The sequence below is a fragment of the Choloepus didactylus genome, chromosome 1, assembly GCF_015220235.1.
Source record: "Choloepus didactylus isolate mChoDid1 chromosome 1, mChoDid1.pri, whole genome shotgun sequence".
Lineage (NCBI taxonomy): Eukaryota > Metazoa > Chordata > Mammalia > Pilosa > Megalonychidae > Choloepus > Choloepus didactylus.
The window spans coordinates 211,900,254-211,925,857 of record NC_051307.1 but is presented as its reverse complement, the minus strand read 5'-3'; the positions used below and the strand labels follow the sequence as shown (position 1 = coordinate 211,925,857).

Sequence of the window (25,604 nt, the reverse complement as noted above, 5' to 3'; positions counted from 1 at the left end):
CCCTTAGGCACAAGTTTCAGGGAGTTTTAACAACTTCTGTCTTTTGTGGTATCTACTCACATATTTATAGAACATGATTAAATATATGCACAATGAAATAGAAATGTACTTCTTAAAAAGATAATCATTTTCCTAACTGGAAATGAACACTGAACAATCTAAGCCCTAAAAGCATGGTTGAAGGAACAGGAAACTGAGGCTCAAAAAAATCCCACTTTAATTCAAAGAATGAAAGGTCTCTTTTGAAGTCACCAACTGAGCTTGAACAAAAAGAGAAACAAAAGGCTATTGTGGGGCTTTGGCCTCCAGATGATGAACACCAAACACACTGCAATGGTAAATAAACAAGCCTCTGAGCCGAAATCTGATTTTGTGACCTGATAAACATTATAATTTAAGGAATCACTCTCTTGCCCATTCATTACTTCCTAAAGTCCCACTGGCTGGCAGCTCTAGGTTTGCTTTTTTTGTTTGGTTGGTTGGGTTTTTTTTGTTTTGTTTGGTTTTTTTGCTGGTTCATGGTTTATTGCTTGTATATTATAATGCAGTGTGCCTTTCAAAAAAAAAGTACAGGCAAATGAAAATAACCATGGTTTTAAAGGCCCATAAAAGACAGTATATGCAAAAGAAATGAACTTGGCCTGTGTTCACTATGCAAACCTATTACTCCAGTGAATTTCAAACTCAAGATGAATGTTACCACTCCTACTAAAAGAGCAGGTTAGAGGAGGGAAGGAGCACATTCTTATATTTGACGCAGAAGGATCCCAGACAGCCTTCCTCACCATTTTGCCCGACTTCAACAAGCAGTTGACCTGGAAATGGGACTGCAGACCCCAGTTACTTTCGCTCTGCTGTCCCAACTAGTAAATCTTAAGTCATATTGGCCTGGCACATCCTCATCCCCACCACTCAGCCCCCCAGCTGCAAAGAGGGAAACTAAATGGTCCCAAAGAGAAAACTGGGGACAAGCAGAAGTAGGGGGCTGTGGGGAGGGTGGGGGTGGGGTGGTCCTGAGCAATCTCTTAACTACTCCCCTGGCCCAAGTTGGGCCCCGGAATCCAACACCTCCCCCAACTCGGAGCCCCTTTCCTGGGTAGGAGGTCCAAGACCCCTCCTATGGCTCTGGAGGCTGCGATCCCCACCCTCTGCCCCTCCGGATCTCAGCGCCCGCTGGGCCCCGGGGACCCTGGCCCTGTCCCAGACTCAAGGTCTTGCCAGAGCCCTCCGGGACAGGGCCGCCGACCCTCATCCCCGACTCCCGTCCAGGTGACCCCGCCTGGCCCCCGCCTGGCCCGCGCCCGGCCGCCGGCAGCCCTCTCGCGGCCAAGGGCCGCTCCGCGCCCTCCGTCCGGCAAGTCAGCGGGCCGCGCACCGTGTGGGACTGCAGGCTCTGGCTCGCCTCTATGGCTGCTGTCAGCGGCACCGTGTCGTCCAGCAGCACCTTGCCGGCCGGCGGCTTCTCCATGAAGGCCATCCCGGTCTGCCTGGCCGCTGCCGCCTCGGGATCAGGAGCAGGAACCGGAGGCGCAGACTCCCGCCGCCCGCCAGGCTCCGCGCCGCCGCCGCCGCTGTCAACACGCGCCGCCCCACGCGCCGCCACCACCCTCCGGACCTGCCGGGTCCTAGCGCCAACCTTGCCCCTCTGCCGCGGCTGTCAACACTGACCGTCATGCGCACTGCCGCTTTCTGCTGGGTCCTAGTGACGACCTAACGGCCAGCCGCAGCCGCAACGATTAACACAGGGCGCCCGCGGGGCCCTAGCTCCTACTTTCCCCCTTGCCACCCTCCTATGCTCGGGCCTCCCAGCTGCTAGCAGCTGCACAGCAGGCCCGACACCTTCTGCACCGGCCCTCGGACCCAGGAACTCGGCCCTAAGCCATCACCTCCAGGGATCCTCAGATCCCAAGACATGCCCTGAGCCCTGGGATCCAGCAACATTCAGGACCCAGGAACTCCCAAACCAGGCCCCTCAAATTCGGACATCTCAGATTAGGCCCTCAGAAGCTGGGACTGTCCGACTTGAGACCCTCAAAAACAAACTCCCAAGATCCAGCCCTCAGACTCAGGCCCCTTAGAGCTGACCTCTCCCACTCAGACTTCCGAGACTCAAGGACCCTAAACCTGAGGACGGGACTCTTCAGTCTGAGCCCTGCAGGCCCAGAGACTGTGAAACAAGCCCTGCCGATTCAGGCTTTACTGGGACCCCTGGACTCAGCTCTTTGGACCTGAGAACTTAAGAGCTGGGTCCACAGAACTGGATCCCCCTCAGAGCCTTCTGATCCAGAACCCTCAGACACAACTCTCAGAACTGAGGACCCTAAAAACTGGGCCTTGGTCCAGGAACTCCCAGACAGACTCTACCCTTGGCCCTAGCTCTCACCCAAGGCCTTCAACCTCTAGAACCCTCAGCCAAGATCTCTCAGATTTGGGGTTTCCAATCCCACTGAATCTGGTCCAAGAACCTCAGTCCCAGAACCAGAGAATCTTGGGATCAACTCCTCAGCCCCAAATCTGCTCCACACTCAGTTTGACCCCAAGGCCACAATGCTGGGAAACCCCTTCCCCCACAAATACACAGAGAAATCACACCCTCACTGCTCTCTCCCAGGACTGTGGAGAAAGTTGAACAGTATCTCTAGGGCTCTAACATCTACCTCCTGTATGACCTTGAAAAGGTTACCCAACCTATTTGAGGCCTAGCTCCCACATCAAAGAAAAAAGGGGGGTGGGGTGGGGGGAGAAATAGTAACACAAGTATGGGAAGGTTGATATAAGGAATGCGGCGGAATGGGAAGGGGCTTGACCTATAATGAAAGCTCACACGATATTAGTTTCTTCATTCCCCTATAGTTAAGAGAACGGAGGGTTTCCAATCCTTGAATTTGTCTTCCCTAAACAAAGTTTCTTGGTAACCCCAGAACCACTGAAATTTGACATCACAGCAGAGGCCTGTATCATATATAAAAGTATCCTCTTTAGATCTCAATGGTTTTGCTGGGCAATCCCTAATGGTCAAGATGCCATTACATACTGGCTTCAGGGGCTTCCCAATGGAAGGAAATGGGATGAGGGAAACAGGGAAATTCAGGATTTAGCCCTAAAATCATCAGAACTCTTCCTACAGTCCATTTTTGTCCCAGTGTGTTTAAAAGCAACAAAATGTATTAAAACCATCTGTCATTCAGGGAAGATTCAACCTTTTACTTTTGCTTCTTTGTTTTAAGGTGAATGGATTATTTCATTGCCCAAGTTATAGAAACTAAAATCCTGCTTTATTCATTACTCCTATTTGATGTAGACTGACCAAGACAAGGCTCTTCTTGTATACTGCTGGTGGGAGTATAAACTGGTCCAACTTTTCTGGAGGGTATTTATTCATTTAACAATTATTTACTGAGTACTTACCATGTAATAGGCCTCATGCTAGGAGCTGAGATTTGATAGTACATTTAAAGGGCACTGAAACCTGTGACTCAGTAGTAATTTCACCTCTAGGAAATAATCAGAGATCAGAGCAAAGACATAGCATACAATGATAAATACTGCATTTATCAATGGGGGATTGGACAAATCATGGTACAATGATAGAATATTTTGCAATGATTAAAACATGGATCACTGAAGAATATTTAACAACGTTGAGAAATGCTCTTGATACAACAGTAAGTGAAAAGGGCAATACAGGCATTTGTAGGATGCCAAATTTTTAACAGATATATTTATAAGAAAAACACCAGAAGGAAGTACACCAATATGGAAGCAGGATCATAATGATTTCTACTTTTATGCTTTTTTATTTTTCAAAATGTTGCTAATTAAAATATTTTATTTGTATGATTAAAAAAAATCACAATGTCATACAACCAGGGTCCATTGCTCTGAAGAGCCACTGGTTTCATGAGGTAAATTTCAGAGAGGAAGGCCTCTCTGAATCTAGCCAGCTGAGGCTTAGCTCCATTTCCACTGTATTCCATGTGAATCCACAATCCAATGCTTTAGTGATAAAAATTAACTTGTCTGTAGGTTCATAATTTACAAGTATTTTCACATGCCATATCTCTCTGGATTCCAACAATGGTCTGAGAAAGGCATTTCCATAACCATAATTCTGTATACTGTTTCTGAATTAGATTTTTTTCTCATGTAAGATTATGGGGTTGGAAGATGACACTCTGTGCATGTGTATTTATCAAATTATGACAATAGTAAATGCTACTCGAGGACTTTCTATGCTGTAGGTCCTTTGGAAGATAAAACAGAGAATAAGCAATCCTTTCCTCCAATAATTTTTTAGAAAGACAGGGAAGACTGACACAGGAACAAAGCCTGCACTGGGTACTGGAATTGAGGCAACAGGCACGATGAGAGGATAAGGGAGCAAAGAATAATGACAGCTGGAGTGGACTGTGAAACAGTTCATGACAAGTTGGGATCTGAGTGAGGTTTTTAAGAATGGATGGGACTTAGCAGAATGTACTCGTTCTTTTAGCAAACCTCCTACTGAACAAGTACAAGATGCCAGACTCTGTCAGGCACTGGGGAGTCAAAGTTGAACAAAGACAGATGCCACCGCTATCACGCTATTCAGCCATGTTAACAACTAGAAAACAATCCAGATGTGGGATGACAGACTAGCCCCTGGATCTACAGGCGCTCTGGGCCATGTGGATGGGAGAGTAGGTTGTGTGATGAGTTGGGCAGATGCTCAGGGGAAGGAAAGGTGGAAAAGGGAGTCCTTTCAGACCCTTTAGCTCCCCAAGCTCTGTTACACTTTCTCCAGCTAGTTTAAAGTACATCCTCAAGGGAAAAGGTTATCTCTGAGACTTAAAACTTGAGAGAATTATTCTGAGACGACAGTGTACCATCATTTCTGGCCCATGGATCCGCAGCTTCAAGGAGAAAAACACGCATAACAAGCAGATACAAGTTGTAGGGGTGAGGAGGAGGAAGCAGATCAAATAGGCTTGCCAAGAGAAAAATGTCAGAATGTTAGATTAGAGGACTAGGAAAAAAGCTGTGGTAGACTGATTTATGTACCCCTATACAGGCATGTTCTTAATCCACATTCCCGTGGGTGTGACCCATTGTAAATAGGACCCCTTGAAGCTATCACTTTCAGTTAAGGTGTGACCCATTTGAATGGGGTTGGGTCTTAATCTGGATTACTAGTCCTTAAAAGAGAAAGCTACAGGGAGGAGCAAGAAGCCTGAGGTCAGCGAAAACAGGAAGAGCAAAACAAAGGACATCACCATGTGATGGGAAAGCCAGGGAACTCCGAGGATCTCTGGAAGTCAGCCCCAGAAACCCACACTAGTCTTCCAGGAGAAAGCAAGCCCTGCTAACTTGATGTTGGTCTTTTGGACTCTGGAACTGTGAGCTAACAAATGCTTATTGTTTAAGCCAACCAACTGTGTGGTGTTTGTCGTAACAGCCTGGCAAACTATGACAAAGGGGCATTCATAAACCTGAGTAGGAGGCCAAAGACTGTTGTGGTTAAGGGCCTAGGTTCCAGAGGTCTTGGGTTAGTACCCCAACTCCACAAATTACTGGTGGCCACCCAACCTCTCTCTGCTTCAGCTTTATTATCTGTACAATGAGTGAATGATTAACGCACTTAGAAGAGAGGCTGGCAGTAGATAATGCACAGTAGGTATTTGCTCTTACATTATAAAGAGAAATCAGCAGAAGAAACATCCAGGGAGAGACAAGTTGTTAAACACTTCTCTCTCTGATGGGGCAAAGAGAACCAAAAGGAATCAGAATGGAAGCTCAGAATTGGAAAGGTCATAAAACAACCTTGTCTAGTCTTCCTTATGAAGGAAAGGAAACTGAAGGTGATAAAGCAGGTATGTCATGGAAGGAAGCCAGAGACAAACTCCCAATCTAGCCTCTCCCTTTCCCTGGAAATTCTTACCTGAAGCCCCACAAGGCAAATACTATATTGGTAAATCATGTAATTTTATTTTCATCTCCCCTAATCAGTGCCTTGTCAATAACCCCTTGAGGACCCTGCACTTAAGTGGATATCTGGGATCCACTGGGGACTAAGTCTAAAACCCCAGGTCAGCCTCAACATCCATTTGGCTTTTGAAGTAGCTCAGACTGCATGCAGGGAAACCCTCTCCAGACCAGAGCTGAATGGAATCAAATCAGCTCTGTTTCCAGTTACTCATTTTTTGCCACATACCCAACTCAGGAATAGCAGAAAAAAAGAAAGGAAAAGAAAAAGATAACTTTTTTTCTCCAAAATTGCCAAATGTTTGAATGACCCACAGTTGTTTTAATCAAAACTGCCAGACTGATTGAAGATACTGAATTTTAGTAAGGATGCCTCTAGACCTGGCAACTGCTCCACAAAACAAGTAATAAAAGCATGTGAGAAGCTCACGTGTTTCCTAAGCAGCATGGCCTCCCAATACAAAATGACTTTTATTTTAATTTTATTTTATTTTTAACTGCAGTGCTTCCAACATGGCCCTACCATTTTTTTTTTTTTTTAAATATTCATGATCTGGATAAAAAAAAATTTTTCAACCCCATATTTAATCATTCTTATTTCCCTTACATGTTGTTTTTCATCACATCACATCACAATTTTGCCCAGGGTCTGCAAGGTCATCTGAACTTTATAGCTAAGAACCACCCTAAAAAGTAACTATTTGTGAGGCCTCTTATAAATCTTGTTATATTTATATAGTGTTAACATTAACTTTCGTTTTCCTATGATTTTGAACTTAAATGGTTTCTTCTAGCTCCAACCCAAAATATCTCTGAAGATACTGTGAATTCTCAGCTTTGCTGTTTACAATCCAAATAAAGGCAAAGACAAGAACAAAGGAAGTGAAACATCTGGGATCCTGGAGATACCCAAATGAAGCCCAAGAGTCATTCCAACAGTACTCCTATTCTGCTCAGCCAGAGCCAGTTAATAAATTATGCCAACACATGAGGCATTCAGAGTGGCACTCAGTGACTGTGCCACTCAGTGACTGTGAACCCTTGGTAGGGTATGTTTTAATGTAAGAAACTTAGATACAATTTAACAGCAATTTTCTTTGGGAGTAAATTGGTCTCTGAATCATACTCTAAGAACATAAAAGGAAAATGACTAATATTTCAGCACAGAAAGAAAACCTGTGATTACCTAACAGGTTCTGACGTGCATTTAACAATCTCTTTTTCTAGATTAATACACAAGTCAGGTCCTGAAGACAAATGGTGGCTGTGGGGAGGCTTTCTCCCTATTGCTACTTAAGACTGGCTGCTCAGAAAAAGGAACGAGTGGCATTTCAACAATATGGAAATGTTCCTAATAGATTATAAAAATCTGTTAAGTAATTTTCCAGTACATTAGGCTGAAATTACTAAAGATGGTATTTCTTTCTATGGCAATCAGACATCACAAAAATTACAATTTTCCAGTACATTAGGCTGAAATTACTAAAGATGGTATTTCTTTCTATGGCAATCAGACATCACAAAAATTACAGTCTTGTAATGTCCCTATGTGTAAAGTGCTAGTACAATTTGGCCTGTTATTTCAGTCATCACTTTTGTACTCACTTCCACATCTGACCTGGTACAGGTAAGGCCACCTTCCAGTTATCTGGGAGAGGAATTCTTAAATTGAAGGTCTCTATGCTCAAAATGAGAAAGCCAACCAATCAATTTCCTTATAGCCAGCTCTAACAAAGCATGAGTGGTCAAAGAATCTTGGCTCTGGTGACTATCATTTACAGAGAAGTACTGCTAACTTCTTGATTTCTCTGTTCCAACTTTTTACTGATATACAGAGATCAAAGATCATGACACCTAGGGAACATTACAAAGTAGAAACACTCTTTTTGAAGCTACTTTTGAAAGTTTCACAGTATAAATTACCTATCAGATAGATCTGACCCTCACTCCAACCCCCAACCTGACCTGCATATAATTTTTCATCTTTAAAATAACCCTTTTAGTAATTCTGCTCTGAAGACAAATTATCACTGACCTTCAACTTAGAAAAATGGTAGGCCTGGCTGGAAGCCACCACCCATGGAATAGTATATATGAACATGTTATAATTGTACTGGGGAATAAGATCCAGGCCATTCTGAACGTAAGAAGTGTACTACGTAATGTTGGTTTCACTACTTTAATGCCACATAACAAGATACTATCATAGAAACTGACAGTGCTCCAGGAACAGAAACACTGTAAGACCCACAAGATGACGGAAAAAGGAGCCAGAATGCCCCAACTTTGAATCCCAGCTGTATACTAGCTGTACAACCTTGGGTAAGTTATACAGCATCAGTCTGTTTCCTCGCCTGTAAAATGGGGACAATACTAAATTTTGCAAACTTGTTACAAGGATTAGTTAATGTAGAAAGCATGTCTACTCATCAGGTATTCCAAGAATGGTAGCTACTAGTATTAATGGTCACAATACACTCCTTATGAACCACACTTCAAGACTGTTGCTAAGTTCCAGCTGAGTTTTCCAAGTGTAGACAGAACTAACCTCAAATTTCCTATTTTTCAATGTTATCTTACATCAAACTGTCAGCATGTCTAGTGTTTCAACTACAAACAAGGCTTCAGATGGATTTGAGCCAGCACAGCCCATCCATTCTGAGACTCCTTGCTCCTCACATTAATTTTGGTATTTTCTTCCCACCTTCACAATTACAAAATGGTACAATATCAAAGTTTTAAAGTACTCTGTGCACATCACTGCCCTCTAGTGACTAGAACAATTCTTTCTAGTACTCATTTAATTGTTCCCCTTCATGTAAAAAAACTTTTTAATCAAGGTACTAATCACCAACAGGATGAAAAACATTTTTCTAGGATATGTGGGTTGATCCAATCATGTGATCTCTTACCTTCTTGCTCAAAGCAGGGCCACCACGTAAAGTCATAGAGCACAGGTAGGCCGTGTGAATCCAAGGAAACCCATCGTTCCAGATCTCTGCCCTCATCAGAATCGCATACCACCACTGAAGCCACAAACATAAAAAGCTTCATAACAAGGTGAATTACTTCTTAAATTAGAGCTGTCTCAATCAAGACTTTCTGAAATAAGGAAACCTAGCTTGATTAGAATTCTTATTTAATTATAGATTGTTGTCTTAAAGGTATTGGCTGTGCCACGGATGACCTTTTAGTATTAACACATTAGGCACATTTCTCCTTCAATACACCTCAACTCTTAAGAATCTGGCCTCCAGTCTTCCTTATAATATTTACAATAAGTATATATTATTTATATAATTAGGAGGGAAACCCAACAATATTTTCAAAGGGGGGAAATATAAAAATACACACTTTACATCCAAGACTCACTCCAGGTTTAGAATACAAATACTTGGTTAACACCCTGAAAGACTGGCCCATTAACTGTTTAACTATGGGCCAGGTAGTTTTAAACTTGGGAAAACTGTAACCTCAGTCACAGGGAGAATGGACAATAAAGTAGCTACCGTCTACAAAGCAGGCTCTGTGCTTAGCTGTGTATCTATCATCTGCAACAACAATCCTATGTGGAAGGCATTATCCCCATTGTATAGGTAAGACTGAGAGTGTAATAACTGAGTCCAAGTCTGCACATAGGCCCTTCCCCAGTAACAGGAAAACCATTAGAAAGGCAAGTCCCACTGAAGGCTGAGCAAGATGCCATCTTGGTGTAATGAGTAACAAATTACAATAAACTGATGTAGAAACTACTCAAGAATAGGGCCCGAGAATATTTACTAGTAAAGGGTGGATACTCATAGATGACTCAAATTCTATTATTGCCTTCAAAAACTAAATGCCAGATAATTGTGAATTCAATGAGAAAAGTTATTCTACACAGATATGTGTAGAATATGTTATTATCCAAATGCAAATCTAAGTTTGAAACCCTAAAAGTAGGCTATTGGCTAACTAATAATCTTCTCAATGTTTGTTGAATTTTAAAAACTCTAGACAGATGATGTGTGAGGCCAACAGAGAAAGTGGACATTTGAACACCTCATTACCTATCCCCCAGCACCCCAAATGAGCATCTAGGTCTATTAGTCATTCTTTGGTGCAGAGCAGCAATCTCTGTTTTCCCCAGGGGCTCCTGCATCTTTAAACACTTATTTCAGGGTGTGGGAACTTCTGGGACCATAACCTTAACCAAGCCTTCCATAACAGTCTTTTTACTTTCTTTCACAGAACATGACACTGCAATAAAAGCAATGGACCGCTTTAGCTTTTTCACTTCTGCAGAAGCTGTAACAACTTCTTCAACATATAAAGGGGCTGGGAAGTTAATTTCCTGGGAAAGAAATACACAGCCTGGTCCTGGCATTTTAGTACCCAGGAGGGCTGAAATAAGTCCATTGATCAAAACTCCATGCACAATTGTTTTTCCAAACTTGGTTTGTTTTGCAAAATCTTCATTTAAATGCAAAGGATTAACATCCCCTGTTAATTCTGAGAAGGCAGCCACATCCCTCTGTGTGAAGGCCCTGCTGAGTTCAGCTCGGTCTCCAACTTTGACATGCGTATGCTGAAGGTGCTGCTGCCTTCTATGCACCAGTTGGTTCAGGCAGATTCTCCTCTGAAGCCCACCCCACCAAATGTGGTGGCTGGAAATTCCCAGGAACATCTTCAACACCTCACATTCCAACAAGGGCTTTTAGCCTGCTTCAGTCTTCAAACATCATGCTGGCACCAAAAGCACTTTTAAGAACGGAGGAATGTTTCTGAAACTGAAGATTTATTCAGTCTAATACTAGCTCCCTACTATTACCAGACAATGCAAGAAGAAATGGAGAAACCTGCAAGAGAAAGAAAAAAGTTAACGCTATTATAAAGAAAATACTGTACTGAAATCCAGATCTATGGGTGGATGGGCAGTAGAAATATGTCCAGTTTCAGAGTATAAGCTAAGCCAATGGAGTAGCATTTTAAAGAGCATCTTGGGAGGAAGACCTACAGACAAATGGTCATAAGAAAGCTCAGAAAAAGCATCCCAATACATAAAGAACTAGCTGTAAGCATTAAATGAAAAGTTGATTTTGTTTTAAGAGTTCCATGTTTTATCCCAAAACATCTTCCATAAAATCTTAAACCTATGTGCTTCATCTTACATTTTTGGAAGCAATGAAGTCTTGCATTGTTTTTTTCCTAGTCAGATGATGTTAACCATTTATGCAAGCAAATTAAAAATGGGACATAGCTACCATTCAGCTTTGTTTGGAATATGTGAAGGAATAGTCTTTACCTGAATCACTCTGAAAGCACATTTTTTTCCTTTATAGGATCCTAACAGGGTCAAAGAGCTCCACAATTTGACAAGACCACTGCAAAAGATCAGGAAATCATAAAGTTAATGATTGATCTCTGCAACATTTCCCTAGTACTTGTACATGTGATGATTCAGGAAGTGTCTGCTTTCAACCAAAAACCCAATTAACATTAGAAAATTTAAAAGTAAAAGTATAATATGTCATAGGCAGAGAATAATATAAATCTGAACTAGAAATGTTGCTAAAATATACATTTCTGAGTTTGCAACTATGGCCATCAACTGGGAAACTCTATAGTTGCAACCAAATCACAAGTTTTGCTCTCTTTAGAGTATAAACTCTTGGTAGGTGAATATTCATATTCCTCCCACTTAAACTCCCCAAATCACTCAGAGTTCATAATGACAAAACTTTCTTCTCTACTTTTGAGGAGAGCAATTTTGCTCCATTTCCCATCAGTCTCTTGGCTTTGTTGTAACAGAAATGCTCCACCATCTGTCATACCTGCTACATATTCTCAAGATGGCTGACAAAGTCTTCTCTTCATATTTTAGGATATCCAAGGGCAAGGCAGCATCAACCTATGCACAGAATAATATCCGACTATCATCACCATTACTCCTGAATTATAACAAATCCTGTCAACTCTGTTTTTGTATTTTTTCCTCTACAAAATGCAATATTTTATTTAATGGTGGCTAGAGTACTGGCCTGAGTTGCCTGTTTGCCTGCAGCATCCTCTGCTTGAAATATTCTTCCCATGCTTCTTCATCTTGCTAATACCTCCTTACCCTTCATGTCTTTGTTTTAATTGTTCCTTCTCTGATCCCCAAGATTAGGCACAATTCGCTTGCTGTGCTCTTTCCCCTCCAGGACCTCATCCTTCTTCTTTTATAATAGTCATCATTCTTAAAATTAATTATCTAATATGTTTTCCTACTAAAACAACCAAGATCTTCAGACCCGTGAGGCAGAAGCCATATCTATTTGTTTACTGCTGTATCCCAAAGGAGCAGTTTCTATACCTGGCACATGGAAGACATGAAGATTTGTTTGCATGTGAAAAATTAATGGTCACAAAAGGATGCAAAGAAATGTAGAGAACATCCCTTGTAACCTCTCCCAATGTTAATATTAACATCTTGCATAACTATAGCACAATATCAAAACCCGGAAATTGATACTTGTACAATTCAGATTTACCCAGTTATACATCTACTCGTGTGTAGCTCTGTGCAATTACATCATACATGTAGCTTCATGTAACTACCACCATAATCAAGATAAAGAACTGTACCATAACCACAAGGCTTCCTCATTCCATTCCGTTATAGCCACTCCCCCACCCCCCATTTCTAACTGCTGGAAATTGCTAATCTGTTTTGTCTTTACAATTTTTGTCATTTTAAGTGTTATATAAATAGAATCATACAGTATGTAACTCCTGGAATTGAATTTTCTTCACTCTACATTATTCTCTAGATATCTATCTAGGATTATGCATGAATTAATAGCTTGTTCTTTTTTTATTGCTGAGTAGTATTCCAGGGTATGGATGTACCAATTTAACCATTCACCAATGAAGGGCACAAAGGCTGATTCCAAGTTTTATCTACTATAGATAAAGCCACTATGAACATTCCTATGAAGGTTTTTGTGTGAACTTAAGTTTTCAATTCTCTGGGATAAATGCCTGAGAGTGAAAATGCTGGGTCATATGGTAATTCCATGTTTAGTTTTGTTTTGTTTCCTTTTGTTTTTTTTAAAGAAACTGCCAAACTGTTTTCCAGAGTGGCTGTACCATTTTATACTGCTGCTGTACCACCAGCAATGTATGAATGATCCAGTTTCTCCACAGCCTCACCAGCTTTTTAAAAATTTTTTATTTTGAAATACTTTCAAACTTACAAGACAGTTAAAAAATTAATACAAACCCCATACAGACAACTCCAAACACCCTTACCCCCTAGATACCCACACCCACAAATGTTAACATTTTGCTAAATCTGCCTTATCATTCTATCTATCCATCAATCCATCGATCTGTCTACCTATTTATCAATCCATTTTCTGAACACTTGAATATAGGTCATATTCATCATGCTCCTTGAACATTTAATACTGGCATGTACATTTCCTAAGAAAAAAGATATTCACTTAGGTACTCACCTTAAATGCAGTTATCAAGTTCAATAAATTTAACATTGATATAAAGTTACAGTCTATATTCTAATTTTTTCAATATATCCCAATAATATCCTTTTGAGACTTTTCTCCTCCCTTGTCAGACCCTGTCTAGGATCACAAATTGTATCTGTTGTTGTCTATTTAGTTGCTCTTTCTTTTCTGTAATTATAGGAACATATATACAACATAAACTTTCCCATCTCAACCACTCCCAAGCATACCATTCAGTGGGATTAATCATATTCATAATGTGGTATCCTCACTACCTTTCATTACTAAAACTTTCCCATCTCCTCAAACTGAAACCCTACACCCCATATGCACTTACTCCTCATTCCCTCTGCCTCATGCCCCTGGTAAACTGTACTCTAATTTCTATCTATATGAGCATGAGTAGTCTCTACTACAGTTATCCCTTCCACATCACAGGAGTTAGGGGCACAGCACACCGATGATCTGGAAAATCCATGTAAAACTTTTTGGCCCTCTCTTCAGTTTCTTTACTGTTTCAGGAAACTCAGTTCCTTCATGATTTCAGGAAACTCCTTAGCTGCCTCTTGATCAACAGACACTACCTCTCCCATTACATTTACACTGCGGAGGCTAAATCTTTAAAAAAAATTTTCAAACCAGCCTTTGCTGGCCTGAATATCCATAGGGATAGAACCCTTCACCTTCATTTGCTTTTAGGGAATCATATAAGGACTTAGCCTTTTCTCATAAGATGCCAGAGTCTAACCAGAATGCCTTTTTTTTTTTATTGTATCTGTGCAATCAATTTTACTTTTGAACAAGATCATATCTCAGGATCCTGTGCTCAGAGCACCCTACTAGGCACTAAGAAGAGAACCACAGAAGCAGACGTCACTCCTGTGAGTCCAAGAGACATGTACATTTAACTCTTACTTGGAGTATTGGATTTACAATTTGAAGGTGGTAAAGAAAATGATTTCTGAGAGGAAGAATTAAATCTTTTTTGCCACTGTTGGGCACATTTCTCCAGGGACTGACCTGCACTGACTGAAGTTTCAGTTTGCCAGGGAGTCACTGTTTTACTATTTGAGGAGTCTACTTTCTCTGCCTGGATGTCCCAACTTTTAAATACTTTTCCCTCAAGTTCTTTTAAAGCTTCCATGATTGGTGTGCCTGAAGTCTCTCTTTGTTTTTTTTAATCAGTAAAGCTGTTGGCAAATCTCCAGGTGAAGAATCTTTTCCGGAGGAGAATGGTACCTAGGAACACACATTTCCTCCAGCTGGTTGTTCACTTCACTATCCTGGATATCCAAAGGCTGGCCAGTAAAGATAGAATACTCCGCTCTTGCGATCAACCACTTTTGCCTGCTGACATGTGAGGTTGCTAGTGTGACAATCTTTTGTAAACTCTTGTCTTTTGTCCATCCCCATGGCCACCAACAAGCGAACACATTTCTCTCCAACCACTGTAGCAGCCTAACTGGTATCTCCCTGTTTCTACTTTTTTTCCTCTCCAATCTTCTCTTGGCATGTGAGGGTCTCATAGGAGTTTTAGAATTACGAAGACTTAACATATTTTCATGCTCCACTTACTTGATCTGAGCTTCAAGTTTTGAAATTGTTCTTTTCAAATCAGAAATCTGAGTTTGTGCATCAAGCAATTTGTTCTCAGTTGTATTTAATGTTTCCTTTACTTTTTCATGTTCTTTTCCAAGGGACTCATACTCTCCTAAAAGATCGTGAAACATTCTGTTTTCTTGTTTTAGTCTAGCTTCTTTATTATCTGAGAGTGTGTAAGCATTCTCAAATGCTTCTTCTAAATTCTGCAGTCTAGATTTTAGTTGAATGATGGCATTGTCTTTTTCATTATTTGTTCTCATTTCCTCAATTTGTTCCTGCAGAATCTTGGAGGCACTGCTGGCTGCACTAAAGGGTTCTCTCAAATCATTCACTTCAATTTCCAGTAAGTTATTCGTATTTTCAAGTGTTCTCAAGCAACTGTTCGCTTCATTTAGAGCACCATCTAACTGGCCACATCTGTCTACAAGAATTTGATTGGTTCTTTTCCAATCCTCAACCGCAGAAATTTCTTTTGCCTCCAGCTTCTGTTAGAAACTGTTTTTTTCTGATTCATAATAAGCTCGAGGATCTGCTACATGTCAAGCATGTTCCTTCAGGTTCTGCCTAATCTTAGACAATATCACAGGATCTTCCAAGAAAGTCAATGAAATGCATTCTGGGACACCATTGGCTGTACCTGGAAGCTGGGACTGACTGACTGAGGCTGGAGCTACCATGACAGTGTTTTCTTCATCTATAGTGTTGACCGAGATTTCATTACTAGTAATAGTATATACTGAAGGGAATGTAGAACTGGTCCTACTTTCATTTTGGAATCCATGATTTTTCCAAGAGTCCACTGGTGAAGCTTTTGGGTTTGAAGGATATTTGGATATTTGGGGAATCCAGATAACTGAGAAGCGATATTGCTTGCTTGTGAAAATGAGTCTATGTCAGAGTGACTAGACACACTATGTTCCAGAACAGAGTCTACTGAAAGGAAATTCTGTCATCAAGCATATTCAAAACGCCAGGTGGATGAATCCATGAAATCTGCTGATTTGGCTTCAAATGTAATATTGGATTTAGAGTCAGTACCTCTTGCGGATGAGGCACTATGTGCTGTCCTTCAGAAACTTCTTTATGCTCCATGAACTCTTCAGAGTCTTTAGATTTGTAGGTATTTAATTCTGAGACGCAAAAGGTACCATAGCCACTGCTCACTGAACTACTATCCATGTTGCAGTCTGCTTGTGATGGCGATGTTTCTTGCTGCATTTCAGGTTCTTTAGACTTAGGATAATTGACAACAGATTCATTTCTGTCATTGTTTTTAGAAAAAAAAAACCCATTTGACTTTCTGAAAAGATGTTTGCTTAAAGAACTTCTATCGTAGGGAGCCCAAGAAGCACTACTGGTTTGTAACTTTACTAAATTTTTTATCTCCTCCTGTATACACTGAATTTGGTTGTGGAACTGTTCCTGCTGGGCAAGTATCTGTTCTTGGCATTGCTTTTCCACCAAATTGAATAGTTGTAACCACCTGGTCTCACAGTTTTTCCAAAGTTCCGAATCAGTCTTTCCACTGTTTTGCAGCTCTTGCGTTAAAGAGGTTAGGACTTCAACTGTACCTTGAATTACAGATGATCTGGTCTTCCCTATTAGTACTTAAGTTCAGTCCAAGAGAATGGGGGGAATTTTTGACAACAGATTCTATAGAAGATGAAGTTTTCTGTAAGGTTTTCACCAAGTCAAAATCTTCCATAGTGTAGAGAAATTGTTAAGACTGTCTTATTTGAAAATACAGGTTCTTCCACTGTTTGATGAAATTGAATCCGAGTCATCTTCAAATGCTTCATCATCTACAGGCATTTTCAGTTGCTAACACTCAGAACTGTAAAATATCCTAGGCTTCCAAGACTCTGGCAGCCGCTCTCACAGCAGATGTCAGGCTCCCAGAATGCCTTTTAAATAAAAATCCTGAACCCAAAAGAATGTCACACCTTCTATGTGCTCAAGATGCAGATCTTGCGGTTTATGCAAATGCTTTGCAGTTTTTGGTGGAGCTGCAACAATGGCTTCAGGGATTTCCTTCTCTTTTTTCTTGATAAGCCTTGTGGTTGACTCATTAACACTGTAAGGGGGCCAACTGCTGTAGCTGTTTTGCAACTTCCGCAAAACACCCAAAAAATTTCCAAAAAAAAATCGCAATGGGGAAAGTCACGATGTGGAAGGGATGTATTTTCTTTGTAGTACTGTAGGGCTTAAATCTAACATCCTAAATCTGTAAGGATCTCATCTGCTTAGATACCAACTTAACTTCAATAGTATGTAGAAATTATGTTCCTATACTCCTCCGCCCCCCCACCTCTATGTAGTTCTTGTCACAAATGACATGTTTATACATTATGAGTCCAAAACTATTCACTTATCATTACGTTTTATGCATTTGCCTGTTAGATCCTGAAGAAAGTAAAAAGTCGAGTTACAAATTTAATATTCAACAGTACTGGTATTGTATTTACTCATGTCATTATCTTTATCAGAGATCTTTATTTTTTCACGTGGTTTCATTCAATTGTCCTGGATCCTTTCCTTTCAACCTGCAGAACTCATTTTAGCATCTCTTGTAGGGCTTGCCTAGTGATAAACTCCCTCAACTTTTGTTTACCTGGGAATGTCTTAATCTCTCCCTCATTTTTGAAAGGCAGTTTTTTCAGACGTAGAATTCCTGGTTGGCAATTTTTTGCTTTCATCATTTTAAATATGTCATCCTACTGCCTTCTTGCCTCTGTGGTTCCCAATGAGAAACTGGCACTTAATCTTGTTGAGGTTCCCTTGTATACAAGACATCGTTTTTCTCTCTTGTGGGTTTCAGAATTCTCTCTTTATCTTTGGCATTCGACAGTCTGAGGACAATGTGTTGCACTATGGGTCTATGTGGCTCTATCCTGTTTGGAATTAGTTGAGCATGTTGGATATGTATAGTCATGTTTTATGTTAAATTTGGGAAGTTTTCAGCCTTTATTTAACCATTCTCTGTCCTCTTTTTCTTTTCCTTCTGGAATCCCCACAATGTGTGTATTTGGTATGCCTGACAGTAACCCACAGCTTCCTTAGACTCTGTTTACTTTCATTGTTTATTCTTTTTGCTCCTCAGACTGGATGATATCAATTGCTTTATTTTCAAGTTCACTGATTTTTAATTCTGCTGATGAATGCTTCTAGGAATTTTTAATTTTTGTTACTGTGGTCTTCAGCTGTTTGGTTCCTTCTCATTATTTCTCTCTTTGGATATTCTCTTTATGTTCATCTATAATTTTCCTGATTTCCTTTCATTCTTTGTCCACACTTTCCTTTAACACTCTGAGCATATTTTAGGACGATGTTTCAAGTCTTTGTCTGGAATGTCCCAGGTTTGATCCTCCTCATTGGTGGTTTCTAATGCTTTAATCTTCTTTGCCTGGGCTCCAATTTCCCATTCTTTGTATGTTTTGTAATCTTTCAATGAAACCTGAACATTATATTTTAATGTGTTATCACTGGAATTTAGACTCCGAGGCATCTGTTAATGCCAGGAGCTAAAAAAAAAAGGGGTGGGGGGAGGGGGCTGTGTCAGTTTGAATGTGTTATGTCCCCCAAAATGCCATTATCTTTGATGCAATCTTGTGCAGGCAGACGTATTAGTGTTGATTAGACTGTAATTCTTTCATTGTTTCCATGGAGATGTGACCCACTCAACTGCAGGTGATAACTCCGACTGGATAATTTCCATGGAGGTGTGGCCTCACCCATTCAGCATGGGCCTTGATTAGTTTACTAGAGCACTATATAAGCTCAGACAGAAGGAGTGAGCTTGCTACAGCCAAGAGGGACACTTTGAAGAATGCATGGAAGCTGAGAGAGTAGCTGCAGATGAGAGTTTGAAGACGGCTGTTGAAAGCAGACTCTTCCTCCAGAGAAGCTAAGAGAGGACAAACACCCCAACAGCAACTGAGAGTGACATTTTGAAGAGGAGCTGTGGCCTAAAGAGGAACATCCTAGAAGAAAGCCATTTTGAAACCAGAACTTGGAAGAGACACCAGCCACGTGCCTTCCCAGCTAACACAGATTTTCCAGACATCATTGGCCATCCTCCAGTGAAGGTACCTGATTGCTGATGTCTTACCTTGGATACTTTAAGGCCTTAAGACTGAACCATGTAACCAAATAAACCCCCTTTTTTAAGAGCCGATCCATTTCTGGTGTTTTGTGTTCCAGCAGCATTAGCAAACTAGAACAGGGACCTTTCTCAGTCTTTGCAGATTGACCAGTGTGTGCTCCTTCAGAACTTATCCATACAATGAGTTTAAACAAAAGCTCAAGGCAAAAGTATAGGGGCCACCCTAATCCTTTCCGTGTATGCCTCTTGTCTTGGGAATGCACATGTGGCCCTACATTTACTAGATAGGAATGTCCCCTTTTCCCTAAGAAACAGTTTCCCAGGGTCCCAGGCACTGCACTGTTATGTCTCCAGGTAGCCACAACTTAACTACTCTCCCAGAGCATTCTGACATAGAGTTCTGTGAGCCACTTTCTACACACAGAGCATGTTCTGGGACAGCAAGCCTGAGTATCGTGGTTCAGTCCCCCAGGCCTCCACCAGAGAGAATGGGCCAGAAATCCATGCTCCCAGTATGTGCACAATGGTTACTCTGTTCCCTCCAGAAGCTGGACCAGGGACCGGCACTGGAAGTGTGGGCCAGCTACATGTCAAGCTGGTGAGGAGGTGGGAGAGGGGCCAGCCAGGGTGCCATGAGATTCTACTGCTTATAGGATGCCTTTTTCTTGAGTCAGCACTCACTCTGTTGCTACAACCCTTTAACTGTTTTCTGGAGCTCTGAGAAAGTTATTTCTGCTAGTTCTTGCTTGTTGTTCAAAATTGTGAAGGGATGGAGTCCTTAAACTTCTGACTCCATCCATCTTGATTAGGGCAGGGCCCATTATTTTTTTATTTTAGTCATTCTCATAGGTGTGTAGTGATAATTCATTGTATTTTTAATTTGTGTTTCCCTAATGGCTAATGATGTTGAATATCTTTTTTTTTTTAACCTTTTTCCTTTATTAGAGAAGTTGTGTGCTTACAAAACAATCATGCTAAATGCACATTTATGTGCTTATTTCCAATTCATATATCCTTTTCAGTGAAATGTCTACTCACGTCTTTTGCCCATTTTCTAACTGGCCTGTTTGCTTTTTTTATTGTTGAGTTTTAAGAATTATATACATATTCTAGATACAAGTCCTCTGTTGGATATTTAGTTTGCAAATATTTTCTCAGTCTGTAATTTACCTTTTCATTCTCTTAATGGAGTCCCTCACAGTGTAAAAGCTTTTAATTTTGATAAGGTACTCATTAGTTTTTGAGTTGACAGATTATATGAATCTGTCAACTTCTTTAACTTCTTTAAAATCATCAGTCTTTGTGTTCTTTCTAGACTTCCAAAACGCCACTTCTCTTTTCAAATGAATACTAGAATGGTACTAATATTAGTACCATTAAGCTAAAGAGCTTATCTAAATCAACAATATCATTAAGCACACGGTAGTTTGGCTGACATTTTTCTTATAACAAGACCTTCTCACAAAAGGAAGTGGTATGCTGATTTTTATTCTGGCGCGAGCCCCTTATTTCTTCGCGATGGGCAATAAAGCAGTTTGCAGGTGGCCAATCTAGACCATACACTGAGTAGCACTGTGCTACAATAAACACACGTCTAACAAGTGCTTTGTCTAAACAGAACAAACCTACCTACTAAAACCCATCATTTCTGAAAATCTGTTTCTGTAATTTCAAATACAAATTTATACTTTTTAAATACATGTTTGAAAGGCATTCTTTCTGTATTTCTTACAAAGATCTTAGAGGAATGTTCAACCTACTAAGAACTCAGTCCATTCCATACCTCCCCAAACAGATCTTTCAGGGCTGAAATAAGCAGCTGTTTGAACTGTGCAGCATTCAATCCAACCCCATGCTCTTGAAGCTCTCTGTAAAAAAACATTAAAATCAAAAAATACAGATTGTTCCATTCCATGCTTTTCCAATTCATAAAAGAAAAATCTAAAATAGAACTTACAAGACTGAACTTACAGGCAGACTTTCATATAGTGATGCTCAGAAAAATTTTTGTAAACTATTCTTTCATATGTGGTAGCCGAGGCTGGCAACTTTTCCATCGCTGATCATACCTATAGGAAGAATCAAGAGGACTTGAAATTACCAAGGTACAAGCTATTGTTCACATTTTTACCAAGAATTTGGCCTCCTTAATTTTTAAAAGACTCCCAGAATAGTAATTCATCTAATCCTGATCAAACTTTTACTTTTGATCAGACGTAAAAGTCTCTGTATTTCATACACATCAGATTATTGTTCTCGTCCTTAAGTCCTAATAACACAATTCCAGCTAACACTTTTCCTTACTGAGCATCCAGTTCTGTGCAAAATGCTTTACATGCCTTACCTAATTTGTCTTCAAAATGATCCCAAGGTAAAAGCTATTTAATCTCCATTTCTGAGAAGAGGAAACTGAGGCTCAGCTTAAGAAACTTGCCCAAGGGTACCCAGAAATTCCAGCCATCCCTGAGTTACCTCAAGCCCACCATAACATCATGCCTTAATCAAAAGAAACAGTAAAAGCATAAAGGAGTAAAACTTGGGATCTAAAGGGCTTCTTCTTTTTCCTGAGTCAACACAGAACATGGAACAGGAGAATGAGGGATGATAGTTCTCTGATCCCAGCCCATCCTGGGTCTGCCTGTTCTTTCAGCCTGCTCACCTGAGATTAGATCTGTGGAGAATTATTTGGCAGCCCCATCAAAGGCTAAGTGTAAACAGCAAGGGGTCTGAAGAAGAATCTCTGGAATGAACACTCAATGCTATTTGTAACAAATCTGGAACTTTCAAGGACTTAGAACATATTGGTCTCCCTGTAGAGAATCCTTCTCCTTGTCTACATTACTACCTTACTCCCCACCTGGATAGCTCCTACTCATCCTTTTAGCTTAAATGTCACTCTTTAGGGAGGCCTTCTCTGATATCCTGTATTAAGTTAGGTTCCCTTGTTATACAATCTCTTAGTATTGTCTATTTGTTTAATGTATGGTGTTCCACTAAAAGGTTATATCTGAGAGAACAGGGCCCCTGTTTTGTTCACTGATATTTATCAGTACTGCTACGTGCTCAATAAATGATTTCTGAGTGAACGAACTAGACAATATACAGTTCTTCCTTAGATCTGCTTTCACCCTTGGCTAAGAATCAACGAAATTACGCCATGTCAGGCAGCAAGGACTAAAAGGGCCCTTAGTAATCAACCAGCTTGACATTGCTGTTTTGTAGACGGGGAAACTGAGCCTAACCAAGGCCCTCATCCTTGGTCACATAGCTATGGACCAGCAATCACAAAACCCACTGTGGGGTGGGCCCTGTTCCAACCACTCCCAGATGATGATGGTCTCCAAAGAAAAATGAGATGTCAGGATCAAGGAGCTACATCCACGCATCCATTCAACAAACATCAACATTTACTGTGGCTGGCGCAGGCAGGTATTACAAACATTTGTTGAATGACTGAATGAACTGCAGTAGTGGTAGGCATGTATGTTCAAGAAAGTCTCATTTCAGGACAGCAACAATAATTACCTGGTGCTTCTCTTTCCCTGTCACTAGATTCTTGCCTGACTAAAAAGGTAGGGAGAACAGGAACCTTACCTATTTCATTCATTGCCAGGCACATAATAGGTGTTTTTTTAAAATGTTACTGTGTTGAAAGCTTAGGATGCCAACGACAATATGCCTTAAAGTGGAAATGATTACTGAGCAGTCACCTCTCCACAGACCTGAGTCCTCAGGGTCAGTGACAGCACTGCTGCCTGAGGGCTGTCCTGAAATTAAATGAGATGATTCTTGGGAAGCCCTCCCTATAGTCTGGCATATTCATCACGCTCACCATGAAATGTGAGCACTCCTGTAGTCGCTGTCCTCTTCATCTTTAAGTCAGCCTTTTTTAATGGCTGCAGGGATATTCATTAATCTACTTCTAATAGGTGTCCCTGCTTCCACCCCTGCTCCCCTCCTCAATCTGTTCTCTACAGAAGACAGAGTGAGCCTATTAAAACCTACTGAAACACATCATTTCTCAAATTCTACACATGCACAAAACCTTGCAATGGTTTCCACTTCTCTCAGAGTAAACCCTAACTCCTTACAGCGGTCTGCAAGTCCCTATCTAATTAGCATCATGATTCCCCCACCTCTCTGACCTCATCTCCCAACATCTTTCCCCTTGTTCCACCAGCCACCATATTGGCCCTTTCTTCATCCACCAATCTAGCTCCTAGAGCCTCAGCTCTAGTTTTTCTCCATGCTAAGAATACCCTGCTTCCAGGTAGCCACATGACACTCCCTTGCCTCCTTCACGGCTTTGCTCAAACCTCACTCCTAAATTTGACCAGCGGTCACGCTATCTAATATTGCCAATTCCCCACATCCCTGGCCCTGCTCTACTTTTTTCTCACAGCATTTACCACCTTCTAGCACAATTGTGTAATTCACTTATTCTTTATTCTGTACTCCCCCTCACTGCCCCAAGACTACACTCCATGAACGACAGGAAACTTTCTATCTTGTTCCCACCACTATTTTCCAAGGACCTAAAACAGCGTGTCGTGCATAAACAGACGTTCAACATATAGTTTTTGGAAGAAATCAATGATTTTTAAAAAGCTCAATCCCCTACTGATGGGCACGTGGACTGTTTCCAACCTTTCTTGGTTAACAGCCGCTATTTATTTTGCGGTCATCTCGGGCCATGCGCGTGGAGCGTGCTTTGCGCTCGAACTCCCGCTCAGTCCTCGCAGCCACACTCCATGACCAAGATCATAAGCCGCGTGGTAGAGAACTCCAGGGAGGTTCGTGGAGGGGCCTTGCCCTTCGTCCGCGGCCGCCTCTCCCTGGCTACCCTCTTACCGTAACGTCCCCGGCAGGGACCCATCGGTACCTCAAGCCAGTCGGCCCTCGCGCATGTGTACTTGGCGCGCGCGTCCGTGCATTAGCGTGGCCGACTGAACCCGCTCCCGAAGAGTAGCCGCTATCCCATAGGTTTCGCCTTACCCGCTTTCCGTCGGCCTGGCCTGATACCTTCCCTGACTCCTGTTCACTGCAAGAATTTGTATAGACTTGTGGCTCCTAGGCAGCAGTCAGAGTCCGGGCACCGTGAAACTCCGTGTATGTTTTTGTTTGGCTGCTTCTTATTCCGCCCCCGGATGAGTGGTCTCTGGGAGAGGATGTGACGTCACAGTGCGGCTTCACGCTGAGGACCTAGGCGTAAAAGCTGCTCACGAGCTGAGACCGGCTATGCTCAGCGCCCTCTGGTGCCCACTCCGGGAAAGCTGCGTGTGCGAATGTGTGCACGTACGCCCTCTGTTTTAATTTGCAGTGATGTTAAGATACACTTGTTAAAAGGGAAAAACCCCATACCATATCTCTGGGATGTGCTGTTATGTGCTAGGCATTATTATAGATGTGGGGAAACAGGAACCTACAGTGTATATACTTTATTAATAATAATAAAAACAATAGTGGCTAATATTGATTGAGAACTTACTATGTGCCAGGCACTGTGCATAAAACTTTACATATGTTATCTCATGGAACACTCACACAATCCCATGCGGTAACTAGTATTACTTTCGATGCCATTTTACAGAGGAAGAAACTGAGGCACAGAGACTTGCCCAAAATCACACAAATATACTTGGTGGAGCAGGCCATCTGAGTCCAGCTAGTGCTCTACACTGCACCATATTACATACCACCAATTGTGCGCGTGTGAGTCAGGAGTGTATGTGGGGCAGGCGTTGTCCATGTTGCTTCACCACGGCATTCCAATACCTGGCATGATGCCTGGCACCCATCAGGCACCTGACATGTATTTACTGAATGCATTTGTTCATAAATGGATGTGCCAATTCTGCCTGGATTGGGAGTGAAGGGTGGGAAGATATCCCTACCTTAAAAGCAGAGCCTGGGTCAGCTAGTACTTTCTCCATCATTTCTTATCTCAGAATGGTTGTGTGTAGTTTCTCAAAGTGCCAGACCTAGCTTCGGCCACACTCTTCAGTCCTCAGCTCCTGCTTCCTTGTCTTCTCCCCTCAGAGGAGTCAGGACTTGTTGCAGATGGGGGAGGGATGGAAGGAATCAACACAGTGGCAATGGCAGTTTCCTTCTCAAAAGAGCTTAGATTTTGGAAGTTGCTAGAACTTGCTTCGAATCCATCCTTTGCCACTTACTCTGTTTCCTCATCCATCAGAGGGAGAGATTATGTGCATTTACCTCACAGAGCTGTGAGGACAAAATAATCAATAATATAAAGCATCTGGCACCCAGGAAATATTCAGTAGTGGGAGAGAGTACCCTAAACCAGCCATCTGGCAAACCCATCCTGCCAGGCTGCAGCCCAGAAAAACAAGAGCAACTCATGCATTTTGTACTTCAAAGAATCTTGGATAATTTTCACTCTCCTCCTGCATCTAACCCTGAAAACAAAGTGTCTTCCCAGCTGACTGAAT

General features: G+C 41.5%; 3 protein-coding genes and 1 pseudogene across 15 annotated transcripts in view; all 4 read right to left on the bottom strand.

The window, feature by feature from the left end:
- Window positions 1-10,092, bottom strand: part of PXK (PX domain containing serine/threonine kinase like) — an 89,498-nt gene extending 79,406 nt beyond the window's left edge. For 9 of the 11 annotated variants that reach the window (XM_037799058.1, XM_037799095.1, XM_037799079.1 and 6 more), the window contains exon 1: window positions 1,376-1,577. In XM_037799058.1, coding sequence (XP_037654986.1) covers window positions 1,376-1,477 — 102 coding nt within the window. In that variant the 5' untranslated portion in view covers window positions 1,478-1,577. Of the gene's footprint in view, window positions 1-1,375; window positions 1,579-8,873 lie in introns of those variants that run through there. The other 2 variants (XM_037799071.1, XM_037799064.1) reach the window with 2 other exon arrangements.
- HTD2 (hydroxyacyl-thioester dehydratase type 2) lies at window positions 3,527-10,656 on the bottom strand. Its single transcript, XM_037799169.1, has one exon. It carries the CDS (start codon window positions 10,625-10,627, stop codon window positions 10,118-10,120), a length of 510 nt encoding a protein of 169 aa, XP_037655097.1. The 5' UTR covers window positions 10,628-10,656; the 3' UTR covers window positions 3,527-10,117.
- Window positions 10,657-10,665: 9 nt separating this feature from the next.
- Window positions 10,666-24,260, bottom strand: RPP14 (ribonuclease P/MRP subunit p14). 3 transcript variants are annotated; one of them, XM_037799192.1, is made up of 6 exons: window positions 24,148-24,260; window positions 21,124-21,221; window positions 20,936-21,020; window positions 11,775-11,851; window positions 11,246-11,324; window positions 10,666-10,799 (listed from the first exon to the last, which is right to left on the bottom strand). In XM_037799192.1, exons 2-6 carry the CDS (start codon window positions 21,207-21,209, stop codon window positions 10,743-10,745), a joined length of 384 nt encoding a protein of 127 aa, XP_037655120.1. In that variant the 5' UTR covers window positions 21,210-21,221; window positions 24,148-24,260; the 3' UTR covers window positions 10,666-10,742. The 3 variants fall into 3 exon arrangements, with proteins under 3 accessions (XP_037655120.1, XP_037655107.1, XP_037655116.1); XM_037799179.1 differs by lacking the exon at window positions 24,148-24,260 and adding an exon at window positions 24,004-24,077; XM_037799188.1 differs by lacking the exon at window positions 24,148-24,260 and adding an exon at window positions 23,800-23,992.
- On the bottom strand, window positions 13,815-17,347 carry LOC119506181 (annotated as a pseudogene).
- Window positions 24,261-25,604: the final 1,344 nt, after the last annotated feature.

What these genes read in the sequence shown, in the direction of transcription:
- RPP14 (XM_037799192.1), bottom strand. Translation starts at nt 21,209, where the DNA reads ATGGAAAAGTTGCCAGCCTCGGCTACCACATATGAAAGAATAGTTTAC. An exon ending in ATCTTGAGAATATGTAGCAG is followed by an intron (nt 11,325 to 11,774) that starts GTATGACAGATG and finishes GATCTTTTGCAG; the next exon opens with TGGTCTTGTCAAATTGTGGA. An exon ending in GTGCTTTCAGAGTGATTCAG is followed by an intron (nt 10,800 to 11,245) that starts GTAAAGACTATT and finishes TTTCTCTTGCAG; the next exon opens with GTTTCTCCATTTCTTCTTGC.
- HTD2 (XM_037799169.1), bottom strand. Translation starts at nt 10,627, where the DNA reads ATGTTCCTGGGAATTTCCAGCCACCACATTTGGTGGGGTGGGCTTCAG.